Source organism: Sinocyclocheilus rhinocerous, unplaced genomic scaffold, assembly GCF_001515625.1.
Source record: "Sinocyclocheilus rhinocerous isolate Xijiao unplaced genomic scaffold, SAMN03320098_v1.1 scaffold708, whole genome shotgun sequence".
Lineage (NCBI taxonomy): Eukaryota > Metazoa > Chordata > Actinopteri > Cypriniformes > Cyprinidae > Sinocyclocheilus > Sinocyclocheilus rhinocerous.
In genome coordinates this window covers 920,990-936,280 of record NW_015635523.1, presented here as the reverse complement: position 1 = coordinate 936,280, position 15,291 = coordinate 920,990, and the positions used below count along the sequence as shown (strand labels likewise).

Here is a 15,291-nt window from a genome sequence, read left to right as displayed (position 1 = left end):
ATTACATGCAGGTATTTTTAAAAATATATAATTACAATGTAAAAACATGTATGTACACAATAAGTGCATTGTATCAAATGATTCATTAAAATGTAAGTACATCGTAGTTAAGGCCACCTAATATAAAGTGGGACCAAATCTGCTGTGGAAAAATCTGCATGTATTCTAAAAAAATATATAAAAAATACATTCAAATAAATAAATACAAAACAATTATTACTGATAAAAATAAATACATTATTAATAAAATAGTATTATAAATAAAAATTAATACATAAATATACTGTACTTAAATATAAACAAAATACTGAAAATAATGATAATTATATAACATCAATGCAGATACATAAGCTCATATTTTTAAGAGTAAAATAATATCCCTTGGACTAGGGATGCAGCGATTAACCGGTTTCGCGATTAACCGCGCTTTAAAACGTCACGGTTAATTAATCGTAAAGGTTCCGCTAAACCGAGTGTTTGTGTTACTCAGAACGGAACTGTTGCAGCTTGCGCAAAACGAAAACAAAGTTACACTAGCGGTGCACCAGCTTAAAATGACGTGCTTATCAGAGGCACAGAGGCTACTACATGCATTAGATTAACTGTGACAGAGGAACCAAACAGCGAAGCTTTATTTCCACCAGAAAAATGCCTGTCGGTAGTGTGGGACCATTTTGGGTACACCAAGAATAACCAGGGTGTCATTTCAATATTGCTGTAAAACACTGCTGCTAAAGAGCGAATACATAAGGGATAATGCACGGGAGAGAGAGAGAGAGAGAGAGAGAGAGAGGTGACCGTTGCCTGTGTGAATTAGCCTACTTGCGTCTGTGCGTCTCTCCAGTAGGCTATTTAATCTTTAAACTTTAGCCATTAATATGTTTATAAGCAACTGAAAAAAGCACCAATGTCAGGGCATGTCAAAACTTCTCCAGGGTCCCAAAACACCCTCAGACACCAGAAGGTTAAAAGGGGACTTTTAATTTTTATTGCTGACAGTTTAAGGTTGAATGTTGAATCAAAGTTTAATTAATGTTCAACTTGGTAGAAACTAGCCAAATTGCGAAATGGCCACAGTCTCAAAAATACTTAAAACAATATTGTATGAAAAAATACAAGCTACTACATTATGTATGTTAAAGCATGATATGTGATAAAGCAGAAAGTGATACCTATAGTGTCTGTAAAATAGGTCTTTTGTTATTAATATCGGGGGTTCTCAATTGGTGGGTTGTGACCCAAAAATGGGTGGTTAGAGTTATGTGAATTTAAAAAAAAAAAAAAAAAAATTTTGTGCACTGTGTTTTCCTAAACATTATCCTGAGAGATAAAATAAGACTGATTTATTATATCACAATTTGAAGAGGCTGAAACATTCAGAACATCTGAATATCATATTTAGTCATATCTGATTGCTTTTCCCTAAAAACTATGCTGATGGATATTTTGTCTCTACAGAGTTTTCAACAAACCTACAGTACATGTTATCAAAATAATTCTTCTCTTCAGATGGTACAAATGTACTCTGAAATGACTCAAGTCAACATCTACAAACAAGTTTGTTTATAAAGATAGTTTGTTACTAGCGTATCCCACTAGGCTTAAAAGGAATATTTTACCAAAAAAATGAAAATTTGTTGATAAATGTATTCACCCTCAGGCCATTCAAGTTTTAGTTTGTTTCTTCATCGGAACAGATTTGGAGAAATTCCGCTAAACATCATTACATCATTTGCTCACCAATGGATCCTCTGAAGTGAATGGGTGCCGTCAGAGTGACCAAACAGTCCAAACAGCTGATAAAACATCACAATAATTCACAAGTGATCCACACAACTGCGTCTGTATGAAACAAATCCCTCATTAAGGTGTTTTATCTTTAAACCGTTGCTTGACAAAATACTAGGGATGTAACAATATCAATATCGTGATATCGCGATAGCAAAACTGTCTTGATATTATCGTGGTCACATGACGATATGAAACGATAGGTCTTCCGGGCAAAAAGTGTAGTGGTTAAAATATATTTAATCTTCTTATTCTAACCATAAAAGGTCTTTAAAGTTGTGTTTTGGGCCATTATGCTTTGGCACAGTATCTATCAAATGAACTAAAACCAAAAGCACAATATGGCTTCATCAAGTCTGTTTTCGTTGCACGTTTTAAAGCGAAGCTCGCACATTGTTGAGACGATCAGCTCGTGATCTGGTGTTTTTCATGCCTCATAACGTCTCCGTTCACAGTGAATGAATGCAGTGAACTCATTTATTGCATGCGCTGTGAGTTTAGCGTGCGTTTGGGAACGCAACAGCCACCACTTAGGCTTTATTTTCACAGCAGATGATTACAGAATTTTACTAAATTTGTAGTGAGACATGTTTTTGTAAGCATGTTTTCACTGAAGCTGGAGTTTTCCTTCAAAATAAAAGCTCTACTGCCGTTTCCGTCAAAATAAAAGGTTTTTGCTGACGGTTTAAATAACTAGTGGTTTAAATGCAGTCCAAATTGAAAATATATCTTTCAAGTGTAGAAATTAGGAAAGAAGTATTGTAATTTCCTTACTGTAGAGCAAAAATAATGGTAACACTTTACGGTAAGGGTACATGAATTACCATGAATTCATGCATAAATTAATGTGTGAATTATGCATTACTTCATGCATTAATATCTCATGAATTATCAGGAACTAACATGAGTTCAAAGTCTTTCATTCATGACTTCATGGATGAACAACACCTTAATTAAGACATTAAGTAAGGTGAGTACATCATCATGATTTATAATTTATTAAGCGTGATCATGATGTTTTCTTTGTTCACAAAAAAAAACAAGGTCTTTACTATCCATTGTGGATAAAGCTATGCTTATGGCACATGATTCAAAAAACATTATTTTGTGCATTTAAGACTACTTGAATTATTAAAGGAATATACAAAAATCCACATTACCTCATGCATGCATACAGGCTAGAACAGTATATCAATTAATGTGAGAACTAATGTTTTTCATTAAATATGATACGAGTTATCAAGCATGTTCATATCTTCTTCATAGTAGCCTGCAGGTAAATGGACAGACCCCAACATTGGCCAATCACAGCACATAGTATGTGAATTCTGTTAACATCCAAATACAGTAGTCATCATTAACTAAGCATTAGCTTCTCATGATTTCATCATGTGTGTGGCCCCTCAACTAAAGTGGTGACCATGTTAGTTCCTGATAATTCATGAGATATTAATGCATGAAGTAATGCATAATTCACACATTAATTTATGCATGAATTCATGGTAATTCATGTACCCCTACCGTAAAGTGTTACCAAAATAATATACCTATGAAATATTCATTTTCATTTATTTTACAGTGCAATTGTTTTACTATATATGGCTATGACTGTCAAAGGAATAACAATAATATAAAATAGTTATTATTATTATTATTATTATTATTATAGTGTTGTCAAAAGACCCGGTACTTCGGTACCAAGTCGGTACTTAAAAAGCGAAAACGTTTTTTTTTTAAGTACCAGTGGTACCGAGTACCCGGTCAACCTGGTTCTTGATGCGCTATCCGAAAGGTGCACAGCGCAGATTGGTTCTCTTCATAAAAGCACTGAGAAGTGAGAAAAGCAGTTCTGGGCCTTTTTTTTAGCTAGTTGGTTAGTTGCTATTCTTGGCTGGATAACTCTAGCAGGTATAGATAACTAAATATGTACACAGTTTGGATTAAATGAAAGTACAGTCAAATTTTATCTCCTGTATAGACTAACATCAACTTACAGTGAGTGAATAATATATTTTTACAACATTAATGTTTTTGAATGTTATTTAATACAAACACTTGATCATTCATGTTTGTTTATTGTGCATTAAATAATTTTAACAGATTGAACTGATTTTATGTATTAGTAAATTTTGAAATTAACCCTAAGAAGAAGATATATAACTATTGTTTATTAATAGGTCATGTTATCTAACAAATGGAATCTTATTGAACTTGTTTACTTTTTTTCATACTTTTATTACTTGTGGAAAAACTTGAAACACAATTTTAAATAAGTATAAAAAATGGCATTGATTTTTTTACATTTTATTTATGTTTGACTTTATTAATAAAAAATTATGTGTTTTTTAATTAGTATGTTTTTGTGTTTTGCTCTGGTACCGAAACTGGTACCGAGAACCGTGGATTTTCACTGGTATTGGTACCGAATACAAACATTTTGGTACCGTGACAACACTATATTTGTCAGGATTATGGACTGGTGTTGTGTTTTCCCTCCCCATGTGTTCCGTGTCCCAGTTAATTGACTGATTCCATGCACCTGTGTTCACCTGATTGCCCTGTGTTTAAAAGTCCCAGTCTGTTCAGTTTGTAAAGGTCGATGTTGTGCTACTTGTGAACGTCATCCTTGTGTTCTGTGTCTCCATGTTGGATTATTAAAGACTCTCGTTTTGTGAAATCTTCACGTCTCCTCGTTCCCTTGCTCCAGCGAATTGTGACAGAAGACCCAAACCGATACAGTTACCTCCGTGTGTTCCCTCCATTTTTGTTTTCTGTTTTTTCCACAGTGTTTTTTGTTTCCGTTGTTTCTATGGATCCCCTCTCCCGTCCGGAATACCTCCTCCTCCTGCTGGAGCAGGGGGAGAGATCACTCGACGGCCATACCAGACTGTTCCTGGTCATCACTGCTCTAACCAGCTACCCGGACGACGCACTCTGTGCGTTCTACGATGCCAGTTTGAACATCTCGTGCAGAGCGCTGTCGTCCAAAGATGGTCCTCGAGTGAATTTTGCCGCCTTTGTGGAGTGGACACTGGCAAAAAATGGATCTCCGTTCCCCGCCTGTTCCCAGGAGAATCTCGCCAGTTCCACTCCCGACCCAGTGCCCAGCCCACCATCTCCCCGATGTGCGGAGCGCATGCCCGAGCCCACCGCTGATGGAGAGCCGGAGCCTGCCGCGACTGACGAGCCAATGCCGCACGGACCGACAGTGCTGGGGATCGCCGCAGAGCAGGAGCTGCAAATTACGTCAGTCAAGGTTTGTGAGCCTGCAACAACGGCCGCCACAAGGGAGAAAGCCGCGGACGGTGTGAGCGCGGAGAGGAGCTCCGCCCTCTGCACCGCGGCTGAGGGTGAGCTGTGTATGGTGCGGCAACTGTGCCACACTGAAGAGGAGAGGGCTCCCGTTCCTAAGTTCTGGCCTGAAAGCCCGGAGGCTCACAAATAACCCGCTCCTGCCTCCTCCTCCGCTGTCATCTGGCAGCCCCTCTGAGCGCCCTTAGCCCACCATCTATGCGGTGCGAGCTCCGCGGGACTGCCATCCTCCAGCGTCGCCGTGGCTGGAGTTTCCCTTGACTCCACCTCCAGCCTCTAAGCCCCGGACTCCATATTCACCAGGTCACTGAAACCGAACATTTTTTTAAACTCATGCCAGGGTGAAGATTTTCAAAAACTCCGGTTGCAGTGTTATCGTGTAGACAGCGAAACCTGAGTTTTTAGCTTGTGACGTCGGAGCCTATGCTGTTATCTCCGCCTACTGGAAACTTTTTCAGGCTTCTGATTGGCCAACATGGCTTTACGGTTGAGATTATATCGCCACCTGTTGGTTTAGCATGCTCTTGACAGTCCTTCATAGCATGCGTTTGCGTTTTCATGTGGACCGAGATTTTTTTTTAAACGGAAGAAGGAAAAACTCCGTTTATAAAAATACCTGTGTACGTGTGGACATGGCCTTAGTTATTTTGAACTCTCAAAAGTGCATTAGATAGAATAATTTAACTTTAAAATGTACACAATTTTAATTTTCTCCAATTCTTTCTTTTTTTTTTTTTTACATATCGCAATAATATCGTATCATGGACTTCATATCGCAATATTATCATATCGTGAGATTTTGATATCATTACATCCCTACAAAATACCAGTCCATAATTCATAATTACAATTAATCCAGTGAAACACTCCTTAAACTGTTGTCCTCTCACATCAAAATTTACTAACATATTTGTTTACAACTCTTTTGGACTGTTTCTCTTGTAAACGGTGCTTGATCTGTGCACAATTCAAGACAAATTTTTCACTGGAGAAAGCAATATTATGGATAAAGGACTCGTAATTTAATGGGAAGCAGTGGTTTGAATTTAAAAATATCCTAATGACGCAGCTTTTTAAACACATTGCGTTTTGAGAAGATGTTAATTGATTGACTGGAGTCGTGTGGATTATTTGTGGTTTATTGTGATTGTTGTTATTAGCTGTTTGGACTCTCATTCTGACGGCACCCATTCACTGCAGAGGATTCATTGATGAGCAAGTGATGTAATGCTTAATTTTTCTAAATCTGTTCTGATGAAGAAACAAACGCATCAGGACGACCTGAGAGTGAGTACATTTTCAGCTAATTTTCATTTGTGGATAAACTATTCCTTTAACTAGCAAGATTTGACTAGCATTTTTGCACCAGCACTAACAAGCATAAACGGGTAGCCTAAGCAGATTTTTTCAGCAGCAACGCCCCTCATACTAAATGCAAGTACATAAAATGAAAGCATGTTTCCCTCCTTAGACTATAATGACCTTCATTTGTCTTCTGCATGTAGTGGTTTTATAAGAATAATGCTTTGTGTATCTCAGAGAAGGAGCTCAGAGGAAAACCTCAGGTTTCGAATTGCGCTGGACGCTGACGCGTTGCATGTCTCCTCTCGCGTTGCATCTGATCGATGCATGCGATCGATACCATGGAAGACGATGAGGCCATTTACAGAGACACGTACCTCCAGCTGCAGTCATCAACCACATAAATAGATGTAGCACTGATACGCTACAGGATGGCAAATGCGAAATCTAATGGCACGCTGTCCCGTTCGAGAAATGCTAATGAGTGACCTAAAACCGGAACGGGAGAAAGCGTGAAATATGTTAGGACACTTAAAAACAAGCATGCAGATGTCAAGCGAGATATGTGAGAACGATACTGTAGGCGCTCTTTGAATTTTTATGCAATAACAAGCTTCAGAGGTTTAGAGTTTAAGAGGAATACAGCCACACTTGATGACAGAAATAGACAGGGTGCTACAGTTTGTGTAGGCAGACTTTAGGTGAGTGTGGCAAAATTTGACAAAGCATTACAGTAAAGGCACACCAAGACCCCATCTATTCAGAAAGCTCTCAGATCCATTCTCAAGAACACTAGGCTGAAATTGTACACCATTCAGCATGCAGCTATGGGGTGTAAGGGAAACTATACAATATCTTAAAGGGATAGTTCACCCAAAAATGAAAATTCTGTCATTTACTCACCCTCATGTCGTTCCAAACCTGTATGAGTTGCTTTCTTATGTTGAACATAAAAGAAGATATTTTGAAGATTGCTGGTAATCAAACAGTTGGTGGTTGCCATTGACTTCCATAGTATTTTTTTTTCCTACTATGGAAGTCAATGGCAACCACCAACTGTTTGATTACCAGCAATCTTCAAAATATCTTCTTTTGTGTTCAACATAAGAAAGCAACTCATACAGGTTTGGAACGACATGAGGGTGAGTAAATGATGACAGAATTTTCATTTTTGGGTGAACTATCCCTTTAAGTGCTCTTTTGAGGGCCACAACACCCGCTCAGGCATGCTTATGTTGTGCCATGCAGATGCGGAGTGTTGAACTGCATGATAAAACAAGGAAGGCAAATGACTGATTTATTAAAACTAGGATGAAGACTTTAGAATTAATTGAATTGCAGGTTAAGCAGGAACTAAACAGGCGAGCCAAACTCCAATTTGCGCTTTGTGTGTCTAATCAGAAAAAATAAGCACCTTACCTTGGTCTATTTGTTCAGTTATTTAAGCCTGCAGTAATTAGTGTCAGGACAAAGTACTAAAGGTTAATGAGCATTTGATAAGGCGCCGTTTTATTAACCAAAACACTTTTTCCCGCTGAAACGTGGGAAATCTGACACTTTTTCTGACTCCACAGATGGTCTGAGGAACGTGATAAAAATGGCGTTACTGGTTTTTGGCGCATATCTGATTTGTGTACCCAAAACCAAGATGGATTTGGCTACAAGCGGCGTTAATTGTTTTTTGGACCGTGAATATGAAGGCGATCGACTGCACTGTAAATCACGACAAAGGCCTGGGTATCGACACTTGATTTAGTGAGGAGAAAACAAAGCCTCTGCTCTATTTTTCCGTTGCTCTCTGGGCTGCATGTCTTAAATCAATATCCATCAACGATTTTGAAATTACACCCAGATTAAATCCCAATTTCATCACCGGGAGTCACATCTGCTGAGTTTCATTTAATTACATCAGCCTAGAAAAGGAGAATCAAAGTTGTTTGTCAACTGTTATTTATCCAACCGAAATGTCAACAAAATCCCAAACCAACACGAAGCTAGTTTTTGACATGCTTTCTTCATCCGCACATTAAATGATGTAAAGATTTCACTTTAAGAGATGTGAAAAATCCTCTCAAGATTTACCTTGTACGATGAGATGCACTTTTGTCGATTCTGGTTTCTTGTTCGTGAGGATGGAACACACATATGGCCCCTCATCGTATAAGTTCACGTTTATGATCTTTATACTGTATTCAGTGACTGCTGTGTTTAATAGGACCACCCGGGGGTCCAACGACCATTTTTCATTCCCTGTGAAAAGGATAGTGGTCCGGTTGAGCCATGCCACCCGCGATACTTTGTTGTCCACATTGCACCTGTTGAAAGACACACAAACAGAAGAGGATAAATTTGATTGCTTGCCATATGTTAAAGTAAAAATAGGATCCACAAGGCTGCACAGGGTTAGAAGGCGTCACCACGGCAATTTAACAACTCAGTTTGAAGTGAGTTGGATACATTTTGAGTAACTTAAATGAAAGGCAAAGTGTTATAATTTAAATGAGGAAGTCATATTGGGATAGCATGCCCAATTATCACTTTCTTTAAGTTTTTTTTTTTTTTTTTTTTGACACTACATTTGTCTCCTTCACAGGAAAGGACATTTCTTAAAACTGCAGAAAAAGACCTAGAGGCATTCGCTATACTTATCTTTTTTACCCTTTTCTAAACTTTTGAGTGACGGCTCTAAAGGTTAGGACTAATTGAAAGTCAGAGCTACATATTAAAAAACTGAGGCCGCAATCCCATGCACAGCTGTGTACTTTTACAAAAGGAAAAAAATACTGTTTTCATGGTGTTTATTTGTGATTTTCTGGCATTTGCTTTACTTGTCAATAGTTATTTCATAATGCAATGGCACAGAATGTGTTGTGTTGACATGGTTTTCATCAATGACACTTTACAAGGTGCAGTGAGGATTTTCAAAATGCCATTGCCAACCCGTTCACGTCAGCATGCCAAAAAACACTGCAGTAATTCATATTAGTCTTTAAGAGGGCTTCACGCTCAAGGTCAAAATCAGTAAATGGATTATCAGACCCTTTACTGGTGAATTTCTCGGCTCTGAAAATTAGTCAACAAGAGAGCGCTCTTCTGGCAAATCTGGAGGGCAACAATTGCAAGTGTGAAGTGAATGCTTTCTCAGGATATTCTTCAAAGGGAAAAGCTCATTCAGACTCTGTTAATCTATGCAGAGTGCTGGAGCGCAAGAGAGCTTGCAGAGGATTTGAACCATAGAAAACCACAAGCTTACGCTCCGGCCTATAATCATGCATGCTCTGCAGTTTTTGCTTGGGAATCACTGTGCACATTTGAACAATACAATGGATTTTTTTCAAGTTTCAGTCTAAAAATAACCCTATAGCCGCTCTGTGCTTGGCCTTAACACCTTAAAAGTGTTGCAGAACCTACTGTTCATATTGTAATGTATTGGTGCTGTGGGGCCTAATTCCCCTTCACTTAATGCTCGCTTTCCCCTCCGTACTGAAAAATTCTCATAACTATCAGAAGAAGGTCCCCTAGATGTTATTACGAACATTAATTCTGTACCCAGCACCCTCCATCTTCCGAAACGCACCGTTCATCATGTCCCAATATGTGTCTAGTTGATAAGTGTGTGGATTTGTACCCTTATTCTGGCTGAGAGCGACAAACTGAGCCTTAAACACCAAAATAATGACATTAGCATGATGGGGAAAACATGGAGGCTGTGCCAAAAGTTAATTTTCTGTTCAAAAGTTAAATTTTAAGGGGCTTATTGGTGAAAGGATTGCACTGTGAATAGGAAGGTCATGGTTCCAATCCCACCGTGGGCACCTTCTCTGGCCGTTCTGAGCAGGACGCTTAACACCTCATCTGCTCCAGGGGTCCTGTGGGACAGATGATTGCGTGCTCTGAATTTCTGCGCCTGCCTGTGACAGATTAGATTAGCAATATGCAAGATAACGAGTTTGCATAGTGGCTGTGGGAACTGCTGCAAAGTCCTACAAAATAAAGCAAAAAAGTTTGATTTTAAGTGATTTGAACAGAAACTGTCTCAGCTTGAGTGTTTAAGAAACGTGATTACACATTTTGAAAACAATTAAACTGCTACTAAATAGGTCCGAGACTTGATTTGAATTTTAAAACATACAAATATTTATGTTTATGCAATAGCAGGTCATACAGAACACTGCAATGTCATCACACAGTATATGCTTCACATCAAACAGCATGCATACATTCATAATGATCCATATCAAACAGCCGGCGCACACATTTACATATGCATATAAACCAATGAAGCCATTATAAATGCAATATGCTAAAAAGAAAACCGCCCTCACTGTGCTTGAAATGACTGTCACTTAAATTTAAAGCCGAGGCAAAAGCATACGTATAGATTTTTCCACCCTGTGCTAAAAAGTAAGAGGTGTTTCTTGGAAGGCAAAGCCTCCATTATCCAGCATTGACAGGCTGAGATCAGGCCTCATTCAGTAAACTAATGACTCTGTCACACCAGTCCCTTGCACTTCAGCCTAATGGACTGTCAGCCACCTTGGTGCGAGATCGTTTATATGAAGAAATATCTTCTCAACTCAAGCATGTTCTAAAATACATAGATAGATTACCAATATTTTACACAACACCCTTATTTAGAGATGTAAAAACATATTTTGTCTGATTAAAGCTTTTGTCCTTTATGTAATGTAATGTATTGTGGAAAACAGCGCACATTTAATTAAGGCTTTTGAAAATTTATTTCTGATTAAAACCATCTGACTGATTAAAAACCAGATTCACATACATGCTAAATATTAAACATCTGCTTAGTGTCATTATAACATCCATATGGTTAATATTGGACATCCCCTGCATATACGTATATAATAAAGCAAAATAGGGGGGGGGGACGACACTGGTCTTAGTAGGTTTCCTGGTCCAGCCTAGTCAAACTGGTCTAGCTTGCTAAATCAGAAATCCATCTGGTGTTTTTTTTTCCCTATAAAGATGAAGTATATTCTGACAAATTCTAGATCTAGAGTTGAGGCTTTAAACACTCTTAACACTCTTACTAAAAATCTATAAAAACTGATAACCTAAATGTAACCCTGGACCACAAAACCAGTCATAAGTTGCACAGGTATATTTGAACCAATAGCAAACAATACATTAGTATCTTGGCCAAATATTGTCCTATCCTAACAAACCATACATCAATGGAACGCTTACAAATAAGGGTTAAATCTGTGACAAACATATAGGGCACAACAATTTTTTAATGTTTGGGTGATGACAACGAGAGGCCATTTCATAAAATGACACCTGCCATATTTTTCATATCGCTGCTGTGCCTTTTTAAGATATGAGTAGGTCAGTGAGACTCTGTGCTGTGGGGATTCGGTGCTTGCAGATCATTGTCGGCAGACGGCCATGTGGTCTCAGGGTGAGATTAATGACAGGCAGGCTTTATGTGATGGGAGACTGATGAAGGCCATTACACCAGGGGCAATGAATGGTGGCCACTCTGTTTGGGCTTTCAGATAGAGGGGAAACAGGAATGATTTCCCCAACCAGACACAGACAGCAGTGTCGAGAGTTTCATACTGGGATTAGCGGAATGTGGGATATATATATATATATATATAAGTAACAAATACTGTCACACAGAAAACCACACATTAGGATGCGGTGTGAAATAGCATATACCTTCAGCAAGACTCCAAAGAATACTCCAAAAATGGTCAATGGTGAAACATAATACGATTCTTTTTTTATGTCAAAATGGTATTTTGTCAAAATACACTGCTTTTTATGGATGTTAAGTTGAAACATGCTTTGCGCCCGGAAAATAACCAGCTAACCAGCCAAACCTTGACTTCCTGATTACATTTTTAGAAAAAAGGTAAAGGTTTTGACAGATTTTTTTTTTCAGCAATAATTGATCAAAAAATGACAGTAAAGCATTTTACGTAGTTACAAAAATATATTTTTCAACTAAATGCTGTTCTTTTGTTCTGTTCTTTTCAAAAAATCCTAAAAATGTATCAAAGTTTCCACAAAAATATTAAAGCAGAACAAAAGTCAGCTTTCCAGTCATTAAAAAATAAAATAGAAACATAATTTTTAAACTGTAATAATATTTCACAATATTGCAGCTTTTACTGTATATTGTATGAGCAAATAAATTTTAAATGTATATTATTTAAATTATTTTATGATTTAGAGTAGAACTAGAATGCAAACCAAGATGTCATATTTTTACCGAGAATAATTCTTCATGTATTTTTTAGCCAGGGTGTTATGTATTTCCTGCAGATGCTTTCAAAATTTTTCCCACTGCAAAAGCAAAAGCGTTTGCTTTTCTGTACCTCATTCAAGTCTCCTGAGTGAGCCGTGGTCCTCGTTTGAATTGAAATAACAGTACAATAGTACAGGCCGCCACTTGTGATTGCCACTTTTGTCACTGCTTTCAAGGTGGGGATGCACTAACATTCTATTTGTGTCAGTCCTCAGAGGATCCGTCTGAAGGCCTCAGCCCACCTCCATAGCTAACTAGTCATGTGGATGAATGGCCTGCAGAAGTATGAAGAGAAACTGCCATTTTTGGCCCATCACTCAAGAACACGAGAGACAGACAAGCCCGATAAATGCTGCTGTTTGCTTTGTCCCACACAGCGGTATCTCCACATCAAAGACCCGTAGCTCCACCGGAAACTGTGCTAGAGAAGGCAAACGGCACATTGGGATGGAAAATAATACATCAAACAGGAAAAACACATGGCTAATAATTTGCCTAAATATATATACCTTTTTATCACTTCATGCGTTCCTTGGGAATTAAAGCCATGACCTTTACATTGCTATTTAAGCTACAGAAATTCACTTCATTATAAAATTATAAAATAATTTTTCTCATTATAGAGAGAATATGTGGTTTTATTTTTAATAATTTTACTCTTTTTTTTGTTTATTTAAATAAATTCTGACTGTCTCTGGTTTCTAGCCTTCTCGTCTTTTATTTTCAAACACACACACGCAAATTAAAATAGTATTTTAAAGTAATAATTTATTTTCAACTCCTTGTATGTTCAAGTTTAACCTCGAACTTGAAGCTGATTGATCTGTGGTTGCGTTATGTATACAACCTCAAGCCACATCGCATCCGGTAAAGACACATGTAAGATTATATATGAGACAGACAGTCATTTTGGTACAAATGCTCTTGATAGGTCTTGAAGGACATACTGCTAAGCGGAAGTATTCACTCTCTCTATTTTGTGCGCTGAATGCCACATTAAAACAGAACACAGAGCAAATGCACCCTAAAAGGATAAAACTGTAGAAAGACATGAAGGAGAGAAAAACTAGGAGATGTTGAATATGCCTTGAAGCAAGGTCAAGTCACTGAAAATGCACTGAGTGAACAACATCCCTTAAACAAGCTACATACCACACAAAATCTATCAGTCGGAAGCGTTTACGGAAGGATGAAGTTGGTCAGAGAAACGTACTTTCAGACTGTTCAAGAAAACAAAGCTGAAATGTTAAAAATTTAATATAGAAATAAAGCTTAAAAGACTGTTTTGTTCTCTCACCAAGCAAAATAGAGTATGTGCGAAAAACAAAAGTCATTTTCTAAGAAAATTCACCTTGAAAATATTCTTTTTTTCTTTTTTAACTTTTTAGAAATGACCGACAGCACTTTCACACACTCGCAAACGTTTTATACATACAAAAATATCAGCATGAGCTGCTGCAGGTCACCACCACCAGAAAAGAGTTGGCAAGGTCTCATTTAAAGATGAAAAGAAGAAATTCCCCCTCCGGAAACATCAGGCAGCTGGACTCAAAACAAAGGATTCTGGTCTTGGAACCTGAGGGGGTTTAGCCAGCACTCCCTACAAACTCTGAAGCATGCAGTAAAAGAGCTGTATGGAATGACAATCCCCAGAATTTCCCCTGAGACAGATATCCAGGATGATCCTCTCTTTATCTGGACCCTTGTCTGTAGACACCTATTTATAGTTCCCGTGGTAATAGTCGGAAGAGTGGTTTAATCGCTGCATGCTCATTTTCAGCCTTCGTGATGTTCTACAATATTTAAACCAAACCGCACAAAATGGTCATAGACTTCAAGACCTTATAAATGATTTTAATAAAATTCTTGGTCTATTCTGTCTCGGAAAGATCTTGTGGTCCAGCGTACATGAACTTGGAGAAGCAGGGTTGAACTTTTATTTCTTCTCCAAAATTACTTCACATTACATCAATGAAGGTTAATTTGTATTAAAAATAGTATTCGACAGAAATCTCATAAACTCACAACAATGCTATACAAATTCCCCAGACTGCTCACATTTATGGTACGAATGGAACTAGATAGATAGATTACTATTATCTATCTATACAAAACCATTCATGCGCGTTCACTTTTGTACTTTCACCTAATGTTCAATGTCCCCGTCTGCAGTGTCTAGTGTTAAACTATCAATTTGTCAAATGCAGACTTGATAAAAAGTGACCGCACATTTGTGTATGTTTTCTAATTACTGGTGCCTTAACTTCATTTTTGACATGCTCCAGTATCAGTGGCGAAGAAAAATAGCTCTTTAACTTGCATTTTAAACAATAGGCCAAATTATGAATGCAACCTAAACAGCTGTTGCAGACACATTGAACAAATTAGCATAGTTTTGCAATATCCAACATCTCCAAAAGACTAGAAAAAGTGCTTTTGCGCTCTATTTATAAACTATGTGTGTTTGTAAATATAGTTAAAGTTGAAAAGCACTACAAATCCGTTAAAACTGCTTTTAATTTATGCATTAATGGTGGAGTCTTTCTGCACGGTATATGATTCCGCCAGTAGGTGGCGACAAGTGACTGTCTTTATGAGTGAGTCGATAA

General features: G+C 37.8%; 1 protein-coding gene across 3 annotated transcripts in view; it reads right to left on the bottom strand.

Moving 5' to 3' along the window:
* Positions 1-15,291, bottom strand: part of opcml (opioid binding protein/cell adhesion molecule-like) — a 146,053-nt gene that overhangs the window by 47,071 nt on the left and 83,691 nt on the right. For all 3 annotated transcript variants that reach the window (XM_016561373.1, XM_016561371.1, XM_016561372.1), the window contains one exon: positions 8,485-8,717. In XM_016561373.1, coding sequence (XP_016416859.1) covers positions 8,485-8,717 — 233 coding nt within the window. The remainder of the gene's footprint in view (positions 1-8,484; positions 8,718-15,291) is intronic.